The 22255-nt window shown below is 40.1% G+C and overlaps 1 protein-coding gene, 1 long non-coding RNA gene and 2 other non-coding genes across 5 annotated transcripts in view; 3 read left to right on the plus strand and 1 right to left on the minus strand.

Moving 5' to 3' along the window:
- The window catches only part of LOC106728812, a 146115-nt gene that overhangs the window by 105111 nt on the left and 18749 nt on the right, over positions 1-22255 (plus strand). The gene's annotated exons all lie outside the window — the stretch shown is intronic.
- Positions 380-525, plus strand: LOC116660693. Its single transcript, XR_004316308.1, has one exon.
- Positions 603-685, plus strand: LOC116660691. Its single transcript, XR_004316307.1, has one exon.
- Positions 16935-22255, minus strand: part of MYO5B (myosin VB) — a 233138-nt gene continuing 227817 nt past the window's right edge. Inside the window, 1 exon segment of the mRNA XM_006177898.3 lies at positions 16935-20036. Coding sequence (XP_006177960.3) covers positions 19884-20036 — 153 coding nt within the window. The 3' untranslated portion in view covers positions 16935-19883.

A 22255-nucleotide genomic window follows, 5' to 3' on the forward strand; every position in this document is an offset into this window, starting at 1 on the left:
TCTCTGTTTCCCAGCTGAGTGAGTTGACTCTATCCTATCCGCCCCGCTCCACACGGGTTAATTAATGTTCTCCTTCATCCCGGCTACCAGACTTTCTGAAACGTTTGAGTAGGTGGCCGAATGGGTGGAACGGGTTTGAGCGGCGTAGGGAGCAGCCCGGCGCGGCGGGGCGGGGCCGGAAGTCTAGTGGGCGGAGCGAGGAAGACGGCGCAAGGAGATTGGCTGAGCCGCTCTCGCAGTCGGCTGCGCAGACCAGGGGCAGAGGCCTAGGCGGCTTGGTCTGCGAGGGTACCAGGCCCGGTGGGGTGGCCGGGGGTGGGGGTGGGGGGGGGAAGGTTGGCCTGCGAGGTCTTTGGTGAGTGTCCTAGAGCAGGGATGCCTCTGGGGTTCCCGATGCAGCCCCTGGATGAAGCCACAGTATTTTCCTTATATGATTGGGCCCCATTGCTAGCGGTGCCGCTGGCCCGGAGCCTGAGAGGATTATGAAAACGTGTGTCCGGCGGAGTGGGGCCAGGGAACCCGGGGCGGGGAGATACGAGGCAGCTGGTTAGGCTAGAAATGAGGGAAGTTCGGGAGGCCTCTGCCGCTGTAACTGTGAGCCCTGGTCGATGATGACTTGACCACTGCGCAATCTGAGTTCTGGGAACCAGGTGATGGAGTGTGTGCTGAGGAAGGACTGAGACCGGGCGAGCAGGAGGCGACCCGGGCGAGCGGAGATGCGGTAGATCCGCAGCGCCAGGGCTCGGAGGCCAGCCAGGCTGCCTGGGGCTTGGTTTACTTGTGTGTGGGAGGGGGTGGTGGGAGGCACTGAGGTTTTTTGGAGCCGCCAGGAAATGCCTGCTCTGGAATCCTGCTTTCCAAACGCTTTCGTGGCCCTCTCACATTGTATTTGTTTGGTTTTTGATCCAATGTTTTTATTATGAAAAATTTCGAACATACAGAAAAGTGGAAAGATTTATATACAGTGAACACCTATATATTCAACACCTGTATTCTACAGTTGTCAACAGTTTGTTTTACTTGCTGAATGACATCCATACATCTGTTCTTCCATCAAGCCATCTTATTTTTACTATGCAGACCTTGGTTCAGTTTACCCTCAGGAATATTTTGGCTCACATTAGGGGTCAGCATGTTTACAGTTCTTTTAAGGCAAAACTTCCAGGTAGTCAAATGTACAAATAATTGGATGGAGTTTCACAAATGCATACACTCTTGTAACCCATACACTCAGCTTTCAAAATGTAATTAGAACATGTCGATCATTACAGAAAATTTCTTCATTTCCCTTCCCACCCTCCACCTCCCAGCTATCCATTGTTTCCTTTTTCTCACCATCTGTTGTATTTGACTGATTTATTCCTTTTTCCTGTTGCTTTGATTTGAGCTAATCCAGGAGATTGACATTTATCAATTCAGTACATAAGTTCTGAGACTATTAACTTAAAAAATAGGTATACTCCTTTTTCACAAGTGTATATAGTCAGTGGCATTTGAACTTTGAATAGATCAAATCTCCCTACATCCCTGACGGTTTTTTTTTTTCACCTGCATCTTCTGGATGATGAGCAGAGAATGATAGTAAAATAGAAGCATTTTGCGGCACTGTGTGCCCAACATTGTGCCAGGCACGTCATACTCTGTTTAAAATTCATCTACTCAGGCAATATAATTGTTATATAAAACAGAATAACATACAATTCATATAGCATCAGACGAATCCAAATTGAGGGACATTCTGCAACCCTGTGAAACAGTTCTGGGTTTTTCCTTTCTCATTTTTAAATGAGGAAGCTTGGACTCAAAAGAAACCAAAGAATCTGCTAAGGCCTCAAATCTAGAAAATTGCTGAATTAGAAATTTCAGCCCTTGATTCCCAGCAGCCCAAGGCCCATGGTGTGTGTCTAGGGCTCAAGGCATGTGGAATATACAAGTCGGGATAGAAAAAGAGACAAGTATCACTAGCTAAGATGTATGTTATAGAAAACAGGGAAGGAAGTGAATGTTAAGTCAATCTTTCCTGGTGGGAGAAACAAAGTAGTTGAAACCTTGGTAAGGTTAATATGTGTATATGGTGGGTTAGGTTTAGAAGGTTTATTTGCTTTTTTTTGGCAAGAGAAGAGTCTCTGGGTGTGAAGTAAAGTGTGGTTTCAGGTAGGTGGAGAAGTGAAGCAATGTGTCATTACTAGATACTCGGCCTTTCTCAACCAGAACTCCTACAGAAAATGGAGTGGCTAGTTTCTCATAATTCTCCCAAGGATGGTACAGAGCTAGTATCATTCTAGATGCACAGGAGTTAAGTTATTACCTATAATGGTTACCTTGCAGCATTAGAACTTGATTTATGTTTGAAAGCTAGTAACTCATAATAAAATTGAAACCAAAATGGAATTCATTAGGGTGAGCCAGAATCAACACATGTTGTCTCAAGCTGACACTCAATGAACTCAAGCCAGTCAACTGTGTGTGTTGTAATGAGGAAAATTTAAAAATCAGAAAACATGCACAGTGAATTATGCCTAAGGGTGATACAGCGGTGGAGGAAATAGATCTTTAAAAGTTATGTTTTTTTTTTTTTCTGTTAAAACTTACTAATAGTCCAAATGCAGAGAAAACTCGTGGTTTGTAGAACTATTGATAAGGGTGAAAAGGCAGGTTCTATTCAATTTGCCCCTCCCCAAATATTTATTAAGAAAAGTTAAGATACCCACCCAATACCCTACAGATCCCTGGCAGCAAGTTCTTCCAAATTTACTAAATTTTCTCTAATTTAAAATGTCACAAAAATGAATAGATTTGAAAACTATTGGGTAAAAGATTTACATATATAAAAACATGTAACTCTATATAAAGATGTTTACGCAGTCGCAAATTATCACGAAGAGGAAAAGGTATCCTTACACTAGAGCGATCTTGTGGGTACTACCTTAACCAAATGACCAAGCTTAACATCACCAGTAATGGGACAGGCTGATCTCATGCACCCTCTTGACGCATTGAGAAGGACACAACCTCACCTATGTAGGATTTCACCAAAAAGAAAAAAAAAATGTCTGACTTGAATCTAATCATAAGGAAACAGACAAATCCAGATTGAGGAACATTCTGCAAAATAGCTGACCTGAGCTCTCAAAAACTGTCAGTGTTGTGAAGAAACACAAAAGGCTGGGAATGGTATCAGATTAAAGGAGACTAGAGATGTGACAATTAAATGTAACGTGGGAATCTTTAATTGCAAAGGGGATTTAAAAACAACTCTAAAGAACAGAACTGGGACAATTAGGGGAACTTTCTTGAAATTAACTGAGATAGTAGTATTGACATTACTTTTTCTCATTATGTTAATTAAATTGCAGATACAGGGGAAGATTGTTCTTTGATCTTAGGAGATACTAACATATTTAGAGGTGAATTAGTCATCATGTCTGCAACTAATCACCAAATGACTCAGAAAATGTAAAACAGAGAAAAAGAGATAGCAAATATGGCAAAATATTACCAATTAGGGAATCTAAATATAGGGTATACATTGTTTTATTTTTACAACTTTTCTTTAGATATTTAACTTTTCAAAATAAAAATTGGGAGGAAAAGTATCTTTCAAGCAAGCTGCAAAATTACCTGAAATAAATTATTTTGTAAAATAATTTAGTTATTTTCCTGTTTAACCATATGAAACCAGATAAATATTGTACAACACTATGCATATCAAAATTATTTTAAATTTATTAAATATAATTTTTATTTATTATAATTTTTAAAATCTAGCCATGGGCCCACATGAGATGTAAAGTTATTATTCTGCTCTTAGACATTTAGCTTTCAGTATTTTTAGAAATGCCTTATTATTTCTTTCTGTAATTATTTTTTGAAATAAGAGAGGAGTAGCATTGGTAAGACTGGAAACCAGTAAATCTATTATAAATCTGTAAATTCTGATATTAAGATTTCATTAGGTAGATACACACCAAGGACCTACTTATAGCACATGGAACTGTATTCAATATTTTGTAATAACCTATAATGGAAAAGAATTTGAAAAAGAATATACATATTTATATAACTGAATCACTTTACTCTCCACCTGAAACATTATAAATCAACTATACTTCAATTAAAAAAAAAGGATTTCATTTAGGATTTCAGAAATAACCAGCCTCAGCCCTATCTCCTGTATTTTCTGGATAATTTTTCTACGCTTAAACTTCTGGTAACACTCAAAATTGATGTTACCTTAAACAGATCTGGCTTTAGAAGTTTCAGTAATGGAAACTGGGAAAGCTAGTAGAGTTAGTTAGGGGCTAGGAAAATGTTAAGAAATGACTACAGTTGTCCCTCAGAATCTTAGGGGATTTGTTCCAGGTGTATACTGAAATCAAGTCCCTTATGCCCAAATGGCGTAGTATTTGCGTGTAACCTATGCAGGATCTCTGATAAACTTTAAGCCACCTCTAGGTTGATTATAGCACCAATTACAACGTACATGCTATGTAAAGGGTTGCTGATCCATGCCAGATTTCAAGTTTTGCTTTTTGAAACTTTCTGGAAAAAAACGTTGTTCTTCAAATATTTTTGATTTGCGGTTGGTTAAACCCATGGGTGCAGAACCCAAGGATACAGAGTGTCCACTGCATAGAATTTGACTAAGTGAGACAGGTGAGTTTCCTTATCTTGAGTAGCTTGGAGAGTTATGTATGTGCTCATTGTGAATCTAATTGCTTCAGTGATAACTTCAAATTTTGTGAATTAAGAGACAGCTTGGGTGTAGATTTGTCCTTTTAGCAAATACCTACTCCTCAGAAAGTTCCAGTTGCCAAATAAGCACATCAGAAATGAAATGTAGACAGGAAATAATACAGATACTGATTTGCTGAACTTACTTGAAGTTTGCCCCAGGTCTAGATGTGTTCCCATAGCTTAAGACACTGTCACAAACTTAGGTGAAGAGTATATATAGCTGACCCTTGAATGACATGGATTTGAACTGCATGGGCGCATTTATATGCAGGTATTTTTCAATAGTAAATACTCCTGTACTACATGAATGAAGGTTGTATGGAACCTTGAATATGGAGGGACAGAGTAATGGAAGGCCAAGTATAAATTATACCCAGATTTTTGACAATGGAGTGGGCTGCTGTACCCGCCTCATTGAAGGGTCAACTGTATTTGTGTTTGTTCCTCTGTTTGAGAATTATTTGCAATGTCTATCCTTAAGAAGCCTTTGAATTTTATTTAGTAATACAGGCATACCTCATGTTATTGTGCTGCACTTTATTGCATTTTTTAAAAATTGAGTTTGTGACAACCCTACTTGGAGCATCTTCTGGTACTATTTGCTCACTTTGTGTCTCTGTGTCACATTTTGCTAATTTTTGCAAACTTTTTCATGATTATTATATTTGTTATGGTTGTCTGTGATCAGTGGTCTTTGCTGTTACTATTGTAATTGTTTTGGGGGTGCCACGAACCACGCCCATATAAGATGGCAAACTTAATAGATGTGTGTGTTCTGACGGCTCCACCCACCAGCTGTTCCCTTGTCTCTTTCCCTCTCCTTGGGCCTCCCTATTCCCTGAGACACAACAGTATTGAAATTAGTCCAACTCATAACCGTACAAGGTTCAAGTGAAAGGAAGAGTCGCATGTCCTCTCACTTTATATCAAAAGCTAGAAATGATGAGCTGAGTGAGGTAGGCATGTTGAAAGCCATAATAGGCTGAAAGCCAAGCCTTTTGCAAATAGCCAAGTAGTGAATGCAAAGGAAAAGTTCTTGAAGGAAATTAAAAGTGCTACTCCAGCAAACACACAATGGTAAGAAAATAAAACAGCCTTATTGCCCATATGGGGAAAGTTTCAATGGTCTGGATGGAAGATCAAGCCAATCATAACATTCCCTTAAGCCAAAGCCTGATCCCAGAGCAAGACCCTAACTCTCTTTGAGGGCTGTGAGGTGAGGAAGCTGCAGAAGAGATGTTTGAAGCCAGCAGAGGTTGGCTCATGAAGTTTAAGGAAAGAAGCCATCTTTGTAACATCAAAGTGCAAGGTGAAGCAGCAAGTGCTGATGTGGTAGCTGCGGCAAGTCACCCAGAATCTAGCTAAGATAATTAATGAAAGGGGTTAGACTAAACAACAGATCTTCATTGTAGACAAAACAACCTTCTATTGGAAGAAGATGCCATCTAAGATTTTCCTAGCTAGAGAGAAGTTAATGCCTGGCTTCAAAGTTGCAAAGGACAGGCTGACTCTTGCTGGGAACTAATGCAGCTGGTGACTTGAAGTTGAAGCCAATGCTCATTTACCATTCTGAAAGACCCAGGAGCCTTAAAAATTATACTAAAACTCCTCTGTGCTCTATAGATGGAATGACAAAGTTTGGATGACAGCACATATGTTTATTTATTTTTTAAAACATTTTTAATTGAGTTATAGTCATTTTACAATGTTGTGTCAAATTCCAGTGTAGAGCACAGTTTTTCAGTTATACATGAACATACATAGACTGTCACATTTTTTTTCTCTGTGAGCTACCACAAGATCTTGTATATATTTCCCTGTGCTATACACTATAATCTTGTTTATCTATTCTACATATGCCTGTCAGTATCTACAAATTTTGAACTCCCAGTCTATCCCTTCCCACTCCCCTCCCCCTTGGCAACCACAAGTTTGTATTCTATGTCTGAGTCTGTTTCTGTTTTGTATTTATGTTCTTTTTTTTCCCCACATATGTTTATCACATGGTTTACTGAGTATTTTAAGCCCACTGTTGAGATCTCTTCAGAAAAAAGATTCCTTTCGAGATACTACTGCTCAGTGACAATATACCTGGTCACCCAAGAGCACTGATGGAGATGTATAAGGAGATTTATGTTGTGTTCTTGCCTGCTGTAGGGAAAATGGAGTCACTTAGGCTCTCTTGCCGGACATCTGGTGCCCAGTGACTTAGATGTATTATCCCGCGTGCACAGTACCCATGTAGTGTTATATAAGCATGATTTGCACTCCGCAGGCACCCTGGTTAGCTCCTAGGTAATAGTTGGCTAGATGCCAGCTTTGTTTGCTTTGATGTATAAGGCAGACGGGATTTTTCACTGCGCCACTGCCACCACTGAAGCCTGTGTACTCCTCTGAAATAAAGGCATGTCAGAGATACCTATGGCTCCGAGAGTGTTCTTCGGTCTGCCCAAACCCCGAGTGAACCTGCCAGGCCTTGAGCGCTTGCAATACACCTGCTAACACAACATCCATTGTGTAGTCCATGAATCAAGGAGTAATTTTGACTCTCAAGTCTTATTATTTAAGAAATACATTTTGGAAGGCTTTACCTGCAGTAGATAGTGATTCCTCTGATCTATCTGGGCAAAGACAATTGAAAACCTCCTGGAAAGGATTCACCATTCTAGATGCCAGTAAGGAAATTTGTGATGCATGGGAAGAGGTCAAAAATATCTACATTAACAGGATTTTGATTGGAAGAAGTTGATTCCAATCCTCACAGATGACTTTGAGGGTTTTAAGACTTCAGTGGAGGAAGTGGTGGAAATAGCAAGAGAACTAGAATTAGAAGAGGAGCCTGAAGATGTGACTGAATTGCTGCAACCTCATGATAAAACTTGAATGGATGAGGAGTTGCTTCTAAAGGATGAAACGAGTAAAGAATCTACTCCTGGTGAAGATGCTGTGAAGATTGCTGAGATGACAAAAAAGGATTTAGAATATTCAATACACTTAGTTGATAAAGCAGCAAAAGGGTTTGACAAGATTGACTCCAATTTTGAAAGATGTTCTACCGTGCATAAAATGCTATCAACCAGCGTTGCATGCTACAGAGAAATTGTTCATGAAAGGAAGTCAATTGATCAGGCAAATTTCATTGTTGTCTTATTTTAAGAAATTGCCACAGCTACCCCAACGTTCAGCAACCACCATCATGATCAGTCAGTAGCCATCAACATGGTGGCAAGCCCCTCCACCAGCAAAAAAAAAAAAGTGCACCTTGCTGAAGACTCAGATTATGGTTAGCATTTTAAAGCAATGAAGTATTTTTAAATTAAGGTATAAACTTTGGTTTTTTTAGACATAATGCTACTGTATACTTCAATATAGTGGAAACATAACTTATATGCATTGGGAAACCAAAAATTTCATTTTGGTTTTGAAAAGGGGGGAATTGTAAGTGAGCAGGACCCTATAGGGCCTTACCTGATAGACCCCACCCGCATATCCTCTGCTGTACCTCCTCTCTCAAGTACCCAGATAATAGTATCTCATATTTCCTGAGTTTTTCAGATGCTAAAAACCACCACCAAATGGAAGAAATTAACTACTTGATAATCATGAGCACGTAGGCCCCAGACCTTTTGGTGCCTAAGGATTGCTCACCATCAACCAGTTGGAGAATTGTGCACAGCTGATCACACACCCTGCATCGCTCCTCCCTTAGCTGATCTTTAAAGATGCTCAGCTGAAACCCTCCAGGGAGTTCAGGGGTTTTGGGCGTGAGCCACTCATTCTCCTTGCTCAGCCCAGCAGCAAGCCTCTTTGCTCCAAGCTCCCATGTTTCAGTATTTTTGGCTTCACTCTATGTTGGGCACACAAATTCAGTAACAATTTTTGCAAAGCCAGCCTAGGAGTCTGTTCCCGTGGCAGGTCCACCCCAGCCAGAGACAGCCCCTTCCCTGGGTCCCCAGGAGCTGCTGGAGCTTGTCTGGCTCCAGGGAACTGGGAGGGGCTCTCCCCAACAGGCGCTGGCCCCCTCACAGTGCAAGGCTCTTTGGAGCCTAGAAATGTTTGGAGCTACTTTCCGCTTTCGGTGTCGCTTGAGGGTGAGTTGCTCCAGCTCTTGCAAGCTGGAAATTCTCTTCACTCCATCTGGGCTCCTTCCTTTGCAGGAAATAAGCTGCTAGCTCTGGGCTCATTGTGAGCCACTCTGGTCAGTTATCTTTCAAGAGCTGGGCTCATCTGTTTGGAGGCCTCCTTCTGGGAATGGAAGTGGGATTTTTAGACTACACCTCCTCTGATTGTCTTTGTGACAGTAGCTTATTTGTTGTATGTGTTTGTGTGTATATTGTCGGAGGGTGAGCCACTCAGCTTGCGCAGGATGGGAAAATTCTACCCGCTCCACCTGGGAAGTGAGCCATTCTGGGCTAACTGGGAGTCACTCTGGGTCCATTCTCTTTTGGAAGCTGGGCCATTCTGGAAGCCTCCATCTGGGAATGGAAGTGGAATTTTTAGCCTACACCTTGTTTGATCTTTTATTTGTGGGACCATGTTTGTTGTTTGTGTGTGTGTATCAATACTTGCATTGGCTGGTTGAGACATCTTTGGTGAGTAATGGGGCTCATGTGTGATGACATCAGGGCATCGTTCCCTATTGGGTTAACTTCACCTGTGGCAGAGATTTGGTTGGGCTTTTCCATTTCTAGTCTTGGTCATTCATTCAGCTTTATCTCTGATGGGGCATTGGTTGGGAATCCCTCTTTTGGGGGCTAGGGAACTGTGACCCTGAGAGACCATGCTGAATTGTTTTTGCTTGATGTTTGATAACATAGGCTATGAATAATTGAGTATGGATGATTGGAGCTCCGTTACATCTTATAGTCCCCCAAGGGTATATTTTGCAAAACTGGGAGATCTTTAGCTATGCTCCCACAAATGAAAGAAAATGGTATTTTTTATTGTAACACCACCTGGGCTCAGTACTCCCTGCGATCTGAACAATGGCCCCTAATGGCTCTGCTATTATATCAAAGTGGGCCTCTTGCAGTTGCTTCAGCTTTTACCTTGGCGGTGTGTGTGTGTGTGTTAGTGTCTTGGTACCTGAGTCCAAATCCTGTTCTTTCTTCTTGGTTTTGCTGAAAATGAAACATGTCAAGGTGAGCAAATGATTTCTTTTAACTGAAGTGGATATTTGGGAACTAGAAAAAAAAAAATCTCTGAAAATAGCCAAAATGGTTGGATTTTGTAAGAAGTATTTAGAGGAGGAACTTGCATTTCTCTTCCTGTGCCTTTGAGATGTAGATGATCTACCTGGGCTCTCAAGGAAAAAAAGAGGTTTTTTTAAACTCAAGCAGAAAAACAGATCTCTGGTTCTGTCTCTACATGAAAAATTAACTTGTAAATTTAAGTGCTTACACATTAAATACTTCTATATGTCAATTAAAAAATGTGTAACTCACAAAACAAACAAACCCCAAATACTTCTAAGTATAAAGGAAGCTAGGCAGAACAAATTTTGGGTTCATGTGATCTGGAAAGTATTCAGTGTTGAATTGATATCTAACGTTAGAGCTGGCTTAAGTTTATTGGTATGATCAGTGCAGACATGTATATTTTGTACCTAGGTTTACTGACAGTCACTAAGTTAATGTTTCTGTTGCAGAGTTTGTCAGCAGAAAGAAAAAAATTAACTTGGTATGATGAAATTCTTCTAAGTTAATGAAATGCAAATGAGAAAAGAGCTTTTGGGTGAACTCTTAGAAATGTCAACTGAAATAAAATTGCACAACATGAAAGTTGTAAGTTAAATTTTATTGGGGCAAAGTGAGGACTATAACCCAGGGGACAGCATTTCAGATAGCTCTTGAGTATCTGCTCCAAAGAGGTAAGGGGGGGAAGTTCAGTGTACATGTGATTTTGGTTAAGGAAGGCACATGCAATCGATCACACTTTTTTTTTTTTTAATTGAAGTACCATCATTTACAATGTGTCAATTTCTGGTGTACAACACAATGTCCTAGTCATGCACATGTGAAGAAAAAGCCGGGCTGGGCCTACTCGTATATCTTAAGTGTAACAAGTGTCGGATTACTGATCTGAGTTCTGCTGGGCTAACTCTTAAACCTAAGTTACTAAGTGTCGGTTTGCTGATTCCCTGCTCATGTTTTTTGCTAGCCAGCTGGATTTTCAGAGAGACATATCTGGCCTTGAAATGGTGGTTTGCTGCCTCCCTGCCTCTGCTTTTGTGATAATGATGCTGCTAAAGCTGTTCCATGCCTATTGGCTGAAAACCCCAAGCTTGTAATTAACCCTATAAAGCCTCACGCACACAGCTTAGAGGTGCTCAGAGCTTCGGAGCAGAAGCCCCTCTGAGCCCGCCAGCATAATAAATCTGAGTACTCCAACCCTCCAAGTGGTGCTTGTTTCTTGGCTGGCCTGTCATTTCCGTAACACATATACATAACATATGTTCGTTTTCATTAAAGATTATTACAAGATATTGAAACTAGTTCCTTGTGCTATACAGCAGAAACTTAAAAAAATTATTTTTCTATATAGTGGCCAACATTCGTAAATCTCAAACTCCCAAATTTATCCCTTCCTACCCCTTTTCTCCGATAACCATAAGATTATTTACTAATGTCTGGGAGTCTGTTTCTGTTTTGTAGATGAGTTCATAGTGTCCTTTTTTTCTTTTTTCTTTTAGATTCCACATATGAATGATATCATATGGTATTTTTCTTTCTCTTTCTGGCTTAGTTCACTTAGAATGACAATCTCTAGATCCATCCATGCTGCTGCAAATGGCATTGTTTTATTCTTTTTATGGCTGGATAATATTCCATCGTATATATATACCACATCTTTATCCAGTCGTCTGTCGATGGACTTTTCGGTTGTTTCCATGTCTTGGCTGTTGTATACAGTGCTGCTATGAACATTGGGGTGCATTTATCTTTTTGAATTAGAGTTCCCTCCAGATATATGCCCAGAAGTGGGATTGCTGGGTCACATGGTAAGTCAATTTTTAGTTTTTTGAGGAGCCTCCACACTGTATTCCATAATGGCTGCCCCAAACTACATTCCCACCAACAGTGTAGGAGGGTTCCCTTTTCTCCACAACTTCTCTAGCATTTATTATTCATGGACTTTTCAATGATGGCCATTCTGAATGGTATAAGGTGGTACTTCATTGTAGTTTTGATTTGCACTTCGGTGATAGTGATATTGAGCATTTTCTCATGTGCCTGTTGCCATTAAGCACACTTTTTTTTTTTTTTAATATGGGTCTGTCTCTTTTTCAATTGAAGTATAGTCCATTTACAGTGTTGTATTAATTTCTGGTGTACAGCATAGTGATATATATATATATATATTCTTTTTCATATTCTTTTTCATTACAGGCTACTACAAGTTATTGAATATAGGTCCCTGTGCTATACAGTAGGACCTTGCTGTTTATCTACTCTGTCCATAGTAGTTTGTATCAGCTAATCCCAAACTCCTAATGTATCCCAATTTGTCCCTCCTCCCCTCTTTACCCTCTGGTAACCATAAATTTTCTGTCTGTGAGTCTCTGTTTTATAAATAAGCTCATATGTGTCATGTTTTTAGATTCCACATATAAGTGATATCATATATTTGTCTTTCGCTGTATTCACTTAGTATGATGATGTCCAGGGCCATTCATGTTGCTGCAAGTGGCATTATTTCATTCTTTTTTTATGGCAGGACCACAGTTTTCTTTATCCGTTCATCTGTTAATGGACGTTTAGGATGCTTACGTCTTGGCTATTGTAAAAGTGTAAAAGTGCTGAGAACACTGGGGTGCATGTGTCTTGTCAAACTAGAATTTTCTACTGATAAATGCCCAGGAGTGGAATTGCTGGATCACATGGTAAGTATATTTTTAGTTTTTTAAGGAACCTCCATACTTTTCTCTGTAGTGGCTGCACCAAGTTACATTCTCATTAACAGTGTCAGAGGGTTCCTTTCTCTCCACAACGCTCTTTGCATTTATTATTTGTAGTGTGCTTCTTCATAATGACTGTTGTAACCAGTGAGAGGTGACACTTCATTGTAGTTTTGATTTGCCTTTCTCTGATAATTAGCAATATTGAGCATTTTTCATGTGTGTATTGGCCGTTTGTATGTCTTCATTAGAGAAATGTTTGTTTAGGTCTTCTGCCCATTTTTTGGTTGGGTTGCTTGTTCTTTTTGCTGTTAAGCTGTATGGGCTATTTGTATATTTTGGAAACTAGTCTCTTGTTAGTTGCATCATTAGCAAATATTTTCTCCCATTCTGTAGGTGGTTGCTTAAATTTGTTTATTGTTTCCTTTGCTGGACAAAAGCTTTTGAGTTTAATTAGGTCCCATTTGTTTATTTTTGTTTTTATTTCCATTACTTTAGGAGCTGATACATAAAAAATATTGCTATGATTTATGTCTAAGAGTGTTCTGTCTATGTTTTCCTTTAGGAGTTTTATAGTATCTAGTCTTACATTTAGGCCTTTAATGCATTTTGAGCTTGTTTTGTATTTGGTGTTAGAAAATGTTCTAATTTTGTTCTTTTACATGTAGCTGTCCAGTCTTTCCAGCACTGCTTATTGAAGAGACTGTCTTTTCTCCGTTGTATATTCTTGCCTCCTTTGTGGTAGATTAGTTGACCTGTAAGTGCGTGGGTTTACTTCTGGACTTTCTGTCCTGTTCTGGTGACCTGTCTGTTTTTATGCCAGCACCACATTGTTTTGATTAGTACATAGCTACAGTATAGTCTGAAGTCAGGGAGTGTGATTCCTCTAGCTCCATTCTTCTTTCTCAAGATTGTTTTGTCTAATTGAGATCTTTTGTATTTCCATACAAATTTTAATTTTTTTCGTTCCAGTTCTGTGAAAAAGGCCATTGATTATTTGATTGGGATTGCATTGAATCTGTAGATTGCCTTGGGTAGTATGTCCATTTTAACAGTATTGATTCTTCCACTCTGAGAAAATGGTATATCTTTCCATCTGTTTATGTCACCTTCAGTTTCTTTCGTCAGTATCTTACAGTTTCCAGAGCCAGGTCCTTTGCCTCCTTAGGTAGGTTTACTCCTAGGTTACTTTATTCTTTTTGATGCAATGGTAAATGGGATTGCTTTCTTAATTTCTCTTTCTGATATTTTATTGTTAGTGTATAGAAATGAAACAGACTGAAACAGACTTCTGTGTATTAATATTGTATCCTGCAACTTTACTGAATTCATTGATGAGCTCTAGTAGTTTTCTGGTGGTATCTTGTCTCAGGATTTTCTATGTAGTATCATGTCATCTGCAAATACGGACAGTTTTACTTCTTCTTTTCCAATTTGGATCCTTTCCTTTCTTCTTCTCTGACTGCTGTGGCTAGGACTTCTGAAACTATGTTGGATAAAAATGGCAAGAGAGGGCATCATTGTCTTGTTCCTGATCTTAGAGGAAATGCTTTCAGGTTTTCACCGTTGAGTATGATGTTAGCTGTGGGTTTGTCATACATGACCTTTAGTATGTTGAGGTATGCTCCCTCTAGGCCTGCTTTCTGAAGAGGTGTTTTTTGTTTGTTTTTAACCGTAAATGGATGTTGAATTTTGTCAGAAATTTTTCCGCATCTAGCGAGATGATTGTATGGTTTTTATTCTTCAGTTTGTTAATGTGGACTTGGATGACTGTTTCCTTTCCCAAGTTAGGGAAGTTTTCAGCTATTATCTCTTTAGATACTTTTTCAGGTCCTTCCTTCTCTTTCTGGGACCCCTATAATGCGAATATTAGTGCTCTTCATGTTGTCTCAGAGTTCTCTTAAACTGTCCTTGTTTCTTTTCATTCTTTTTTTCTGTTTTCTGTTCTGTGGTAGTGATTTATACTACTCCGCCTTCTAGCTCACTGATCCATTCTTCTGCCTCATTTAGTCTATTCTTGGTTACTTCTAGTGTATTATTCATTCCAGTAATAGTATTCTTCAGTCTGTTTGGTGGTTCTTTATATTTTCTCACTCTTTGCTAAAAACTTGGCTCTGTGCATCTGTTCTCCTCCCAAGTTCTCTGATCATCTTCACGATCATTACTCTGAACTCTCTCTTAGATTGCCTATCTTTTCATTACCTTTTTCTTCTTCTGGGCTTTTATCTTGTGCCTTTGCCTGGAACATATTCCTCTGCTGCCTCGTTTTGTTTAAACTTCTATTTGTATTTTTATGTAGGTTAGTTATGTTTCTTGACCTTGGAGAAGCGGCCCTCTATATGAGCCATCCTATGCATCCCGGCAGGGCACTCCCCTCTCACCACCCAAGGGCCCAGGTCCAGCTGGTCCCAGGGTAGAGTCTGGCCCATGTTTGCGACTCCTTCCACAGGCTGTGGGATTGTTCTTTTCTTACTTTTGGTGTCTGGCCCCTGGTGGATAAAGCTGGACTAGAAGCTTGTGCAGGTTTCCTGGCAGGAGGGGTTGGTGCCTGCCCAGTGATGGGTGAAACTGAGTCCTGGCCCTGTGGTGGACAGGGCCATGTCCAGGGGTGTTTAGCATTGGCTATGAGCTCAGGAAGTTTGCTGGTGTTCCCACCCAGAGGCATCTCAGCACTGAAGCCTACAGGCTATTGGGTGGGGCTAGGTTTTGGCATTAATGACCCAAGCAAGAAGTCAGCATCCAGGAAAGCTCATGTAGATGAATACTCCCAGAATGTCCACCACCAGCTTTTATGTCCTCAGGATGAGCCACAGCTGCCCACCCCCCACCCCCACCTCCCCAGAAGACCTTCCAAGACCAGCAGGCAGGTCTGGCCTAAGTTCCTATGAAATCACTGCCTCTGCCCTTGGTCCCGGGACACATGAGATTCTGTGTGCACTCCGCAAGAGAATGAAGTCTCTTATTTCTCCCAGTCCCATGGAGCTCCTGTAATTAAGCCCTGCTGGTCTTGTCAATTTTCACTAAAAAAACCATAGTGAGGTTGTTTTTAATCTATAGACCAACCTGGGGACAGTTGACAGTTTTGTGCTATGCTGTCTTATCCGTGAAACAAATTTCTCCCATTTTTCAATGTCACTGTTAATGTTTTTCACTTATAATTTCCTCCATACACATCTTGTAAATATTCTCCTCACTGATTTTTTCATTGCCATCTTTACCATATTCAAAGTTACTCATGAGTCTACCTCTGGGCTCTGTTCTATTCCATTGGTCCACTACACCAGAAACTGTCTTGTTTGACTTGTGTAGCTCAGTCAGTCTTGTTTTACAGGGCAAGTTTCCCTCTACCCCCAGCGTGCAGGCTCTAGTTAGCCAACCCCTGGCTTTAAATGATCACAATGTATGTTTGAGTACAGGCCCCTGGATAAAGTATCTTAGGAAAGCATTAAAAAAAAAACCTTTTCAGCCAATGTATTTAGAGTTTTAAATTTCATTTAAATTTTTCACACCACTTTATTCAAAAGTATTTATTTCCACAAATTTTTATCCACAGCTGAATATTACAATGACTAATACAAGCAATTTTTATAAACAAAGATGTAGTTTACAGATTTGTTCAAAATGGAAAAAATATTTTTATCAGTAGTATTTCTCCTACATTGTTAGATTAACCCCTGAATACGATGTGAACCCCTTCCGTGAAGCAGTCCTTCATCTAAACGTCAGTTGGTGGCAAATGTTATATTCAAGTCTGGATTATTCTGATCCAGTGTCACTTTAGAAAGTATCTTAAATTCATTTTTGATTGATCCCCTTTGTGAGAATTAGAATTTTTTTGAAAAACAGTTTCAATATCTAATGACCTTTATAATAAGGAAAGAAGTCCTATGTTTTATTGTCATTGGCATCAACCTCTAATTTTCTACACCCCCTAATTTTCTAACCATGGCACCAGTGTGTACAAAAAGTAGATTATGGCTCATGCAGCAAATTAGAGAAACTGACTGCAGAGAAATATTCTATGATGAAAAACTACAGGCGCCTGCCCCATGCTGTCATATTTTAGTGACTGTTGAGTCATATAGGCCTTAGACAAGTGCTCCGACTTTGGATTCCCCTGCTGCCTTAGAATTAGGTCAAATGTATGAAAACAATTAAGTTTACTATATGTGAAAGAAAGGGATTCTAATTAATCTGTTACTATAACCTTAATGCACTAAGACAGACTCTAAGTAAATATTTGATGAATTGATGGTAGGTAGCAGTGTTAATTTTTTTCTAAGTTTTCCAAGTTCCTGGTTTTGTCTTTCTTTTTTTTTTTTTTTCCAAACAAAAGCCTTAACATTTAGTATAGGGAAATCAAGGAAAGAAAATTCTATTAACATGCCTCATAAAAAGGGGGAGAAAGTCTATTTTCCTTTGGGTCTGATCTGCTGGCCGGGTACCATACATCTAACTGCCCCTGTGATGGCACAGGAAGAATGCATGTGGGTGATGTGCTTGTCAGCTTCAGTAACAATTACTAATATGTACCTAACACACAAGACACTAGGTAAACACGAAGGTCCCATGTAATACTTAACACACAAGTTGTTTACTTGAGAATCAAATATTTATAGATTAATGTTTACAATTCTAATGTTTCAAAAGACAAATCAAAACTCCACCATGATATGTGAAACAGGAAAATTCTTCACACAGCAACACTTACTTCAGAGAACTGATTAAGTCAGTTACCTTGGTAACTGCTAAAGGCACACGGTGAGAAAAAAGTCAACTAAATTTTAAATACCAAAAAATGCAGATATTTGGTATAGAATTCAAACCTTTATGTTAAAGTTGTTTAAATCAAAAGTCATTGATTTCATGAACCTGGAAAATGTTTTCAGTTGAACTGACTTTAAAAAATGCAAAGAAAAATGCTAACAAAAGATTATTACAGCTTTTTTTTTTTTTTTTCAGTTTCCAAGTGTTTAAACGGGGCAGATCTCAACATTAAGTAACCAATTACTATATTCCTTTATTGTTAGTGTCAATAAAGGACTGTTTAAGTATAAAGCGCAGCTCCAGTGAAAGACCTTTACCGTCGGAAGAGGAGACCTACACCCGCCATTTCCCAGGCCAAGTAGAGGATTATTCATAAGGTCCCCCCACCCCGTTTATTCTCATCACCAAGCTTTTATTCTGTAAGCCCTTGGTGCCCAGTGATGAAGCAGTGACAGCAGGGAGGCAGTGACCCTGAGGGAGGGAGAGGATGAGGGTATAGAGCAGGGAAGGACAGGAAGCCAGTGCATTGATGGAGTCAGCACTCTAACAAGGCATTTTTGGTTCTCTTGAAGATTAAGGACAGGCCTTACATGAGAATAATTTTAAACTAAAGTGCAGTAAAAAGCAAATTATACATAATAAACAGCTTTAAGAAGAGGTAGCCACGGACGCCATTGGTTTAGACTGGCGGCCAAAGCAAGTGAGCGTGTGGGTTGGAGGGTGTGGGTCACAATATCACGTTACGCGGCTGTAGCTGGGACGGGAGGGAGCGCGCAACTCTGTGCAGCGCCCAGAGAAGGCGGGGGCTCCATGCGGAGGCAGAGGGGACAGCGCCGCCTCGGACACTAGCCGGAGCGCGACACTGGCTGGGACGCGGTGGGCAGCGGTGTCCGCTGGGTGGGCGGGGAGGATGGCAGGGAAGCCAGGCTGTGAGGGCGCCCGTGCACACGGCTGTTAAGGGCTCAGTGTGCGTGTTTCCAGCAGCCATTTAAGTTGAGGGGCTGATTAAAGAAGGTGAGGGGGTGTAGGTTCTACTTGCACTTTGTGGAGAAATCCTATCTTGATAAAACATAGAGGCTCTTCTGTGGTTTGCAAACACTGTTCCTGTCATGGGAGCAGCATACTGTTATCTACCAGAAATATGGAAAAAATAGTAAAAAAAAAAAAAAAAAGTGTAAACAGTATGTAGGGTTTTCTAATTGAATGCCTGCTTTTGAGGAGACAAAAAATGATAAAAGCAGCAAACACATAAAATCTGTTGTACATCAGTTGAATACTACTTTTTAATCCTTATTTCAAAAGCAGAGATATTTACAATTTTTTTTGGGTAAATTTGAAAAACGTTGAAAATAGCCTGAAAAGGGAAAGTTGACGTAAACAATTCTCTCTTTAAAAAGAGCACATACACCAAACAAACAAAAAAAACAACCCTCCCAAACTTTGGAGTAGTAATTTAAGCTGGCTTTTCAGAGAGTCTGATCCTTGAGGTGAAGCTGGTTTGCCTTTACTATTTGGATTATCTGGAATTACTGGTGCATTTTGTGATGTTCTTGTTGGAGGTGTAACGGCATTAAGGGATTTAAAGGCTTTCATACTGACTTGTCTGGTTTTTAATCTGTAAGTCAAATGAGTTATTCTTTTCTAACATTTCACGTACATAGTTTTGTGAAAGTTCTGTTGATCCGGTAAGTGCAGGGACTAGCACTGGAAACCGTCAAGGATATCTTTCTATTTGCTCAAATGTTAAGTTTGGGACAGCAGCATTTTTAGCATAAATAACTCTTCTATGAATCCACAACTACACGAATAGGTTTGAGCACATTAAGGGCTGAGTCTTCTAATTTTGCTTCAGACACCAATCATCAAGCTGTTTAGCCTGGAGGTCAGTTACATCATTGTCTCTGCATCACTGGGCATTAAAAAATACCTTTGGGAAACTTCTCAAAAGGACCAGGCCTGTATTTTTATCCTCAAGACGTCTCCACGTAAACCCATCCACACCTATGGTTCGTCGACATGGGGAAATGTCGCTTGCTGTAGGACAGTGCCATGATTATTAGTACCGTTGTTTATTCAAAAGTCCTCTGAAGGCAATTTATGTGACTTTTAGTATCATTTTACTTTGGACATTCTCCAGTTATATGCAAAGATCAAAGTTAGGCAGTTTTGATTTTATAAACTGCCACCTTCTGTATTGCTGTGGGGACTACCTGGTGGCTGTAGATTAGGATGTGTATTTGTTTAGACAGCAATCATACTTTAAAAAAAATCTTCCATATTTCAAGTGTTTTTATTCTGAGCAGTAGGTACAAAATATAATGACAGATGTCTTATTCTGTATAGTTCACTCTGCACAGGCTCTCGACCTCTGATTTGATCTACTTTTATAGATTTAACAGATCCTTAAATTTGCTTTACTGTACTATATGCTCTTCCTTCTTACTCCCACTGGCAATCAAGCCAAAGCTGGAAATGTGCATTTTTAGACTTGATTAAGGAACTCCAGGTTGAGACAGGCTGGGATGTGGATTGAGTCCATTGTCAGGGAAGATGGATTAAAGGGGAACAGGACGGGAAACATGTGCTTGAAGTCTAACAGCAGCTGCGGAGGGTCGTTCCGGTCCTGCAGTTGTGCCTGTGGGGAAGAAGAGACCGTGTGAAGTACCTACCATCTCTAAAAAGAGCCAGTTCTGGTGAATCCACAAAAGTGAATCACAGAAATATTTCTGTTAAGATAGGGAGGATTTCAGGAGAATGTGGTCTCCCTCTCCCTGGTATTTAGCAAGGAGAGAAGCCCTGGTTTAGGCTTGCTGGAAGTCAGATGACTAACTTGCCTCCTAATTCTAGCATACTTTAAAAATTTTTTTCCATCTAAGGGAGAAAATACATTTCAGGTAGAAATCATATGGAGAGGCAATATGGTGAAGGGGTTAAGGTCAGGGGCTCTGCAGGCAGATAAGCCGAGCTCTAATTTCTCGAACTTTACAATGCCTCAGTTTCCCCATCTGTAAAAAGAAAAGGGGAGAGTGATATCACACAAAATGACAGAGCAGGAACCTCTAGGAGTCAGTGCCTCCACTGGCGCAAACACTGAGCTGGAAAAAGCAACTGGCACCCCCTGTTTGGGAACTCTGGAAGCTCACTGGACACTGAAAACAACCAGGAGAGCGCTGATCTTTGCCAAGAGAGCATTGTGCATGAACCAGCTTCCAGCCCCACGGCAGCTATAGTCCTAGAGCAGCTGGCTGTTATCAGGGCAGGCAGTGAGGCCTTGGCCTCCAAAATCTTGGGGTTGTACACTTTGGTCTGGTGGCTCCCTGAAGGATTGGCACAGATGCCTCGCTTGATTTTTGGCTCTCTTGGGATGCAGTGACTTCCTCCAGTGGCATCAATTAGAAGATTTAAAGGGACAGAGCCCCTCCCCCTCTACTTGGAACTAGATAATTTAGGAAAATGTAATAACTAAAATGAAAAATTGCAGTTTATTAAAGGGGTCCAACAGCAGACTTGAGCAGGCAGACGAAATGACCCATGGACTTGAAGATAAAGCAACTAAAATTCTCCAGTTTGAGGAACAGATAGAAAAAAGAATGAAATAAAAGTGCACAGAGTCTGAAAGACCTGTGGGACACCATAAAGTGTCCCAACATAGACATCGTCCTAGAAAGAGAATGAGACAGCAAAATATTTGAAGAAATAGTGGCTAGATTCCCAAATCTGATGAGAGACGTATATATCTCCAAGAAGCTCAACAAACTCCAAGCAGAATAAACTCAACAAGATCCACACTAAATGATCAAACCCCAGCCACAAAGAAGAAATCTCAAAAGCAGCAAGAGAGAAGTGACTCATCAAATGGCAAGGTCCCCTCGATAAGATTAAGAGCGAATTTCTTGCCAGAAGGCAGTGATATATTTGAAATTCTGAAATTTCTTCTTTCAGTCAACCAAAAATTCTCTATCTGGCAAAACTTTCAAGAATGAAGGAGAATTACAGTCAGCCCTCTGTATCCACAGGTTCCACATCTGTAGATTCAACAAATCACGGATCAATAATAGTCAGAAAAAAATTTCAGAAAGTTCTAGGAAGTAAAACTTGAATTTGACACACGCTGGCAACTATTTACATAGCGACTTAAGAGAACAAACTTCCACCTGACTGGCAGCCCTCCCTTGACCGTCGGCCTCTATTCTCTACTTACACATGACGCTAAAGTTAATTTACTCTTTCCCCCGTCTCCTGCTGCCTTTAACTTACTTCTTTTTATCCCTATTTCATACTGGCAATAACTTCACTGGCTAAAGAAGTTGTTTTATAAGTTTGAGAAAGTATTGTCTCCTCAAGGTGCTACCCACATATACTAGTAGGAGAAATGTTCACTGTTTTTTGAGTAATCTTGACGTGACTCATCACTTAGATGCTGTCAGCTGCAGTCACACATAAAGGTTAGGCGCACATCCTAGGAAACTCATCCTTAAGTAGAAATCCCCATACTCTTAAGATAGATTTAAATGGTCATTTCCCTAATGTTTTCTTTCAAGTCTACTCCTAAGGGCAGATAAGTCTTAGAATCAAGATTTATGAGTTCAAGTTGTTTTCCTGAAAGATTATTTCTTAGATCCCTCTGTGGGCAGCGTTGATACTCTGCTTACTTTGCTAATTCCATTTTGTGCCATAGTTTAGTAGTAACATGCTAGTGGCAAATGAAACAATACTTAGACCATGCCTAAAATCTGAGGCAGAGATGATTAAAGTTCAGTCTTCCGTGTATACGTAAGTTACTCACGGGTGGTTTAGTTCATATTTACCCAAGGAGAACACCTAAGAACGTAAGGTCTTCTAGAATATAATGTG

This window comes from Camelus ferus, chromosome 30 (assembly GCF_009834535.1).
Source record: "Camelus ferus isolate YT-003-E chromosome 30, BCGSAC_Cfer_1.0, whole genome shotgun sequence".
Lineage (NCBI taxonomy): Eukaryota > Metazoa > Chordata > Mammalia > Artiodactyla > Camelidae > Camelus > Camelus ferus.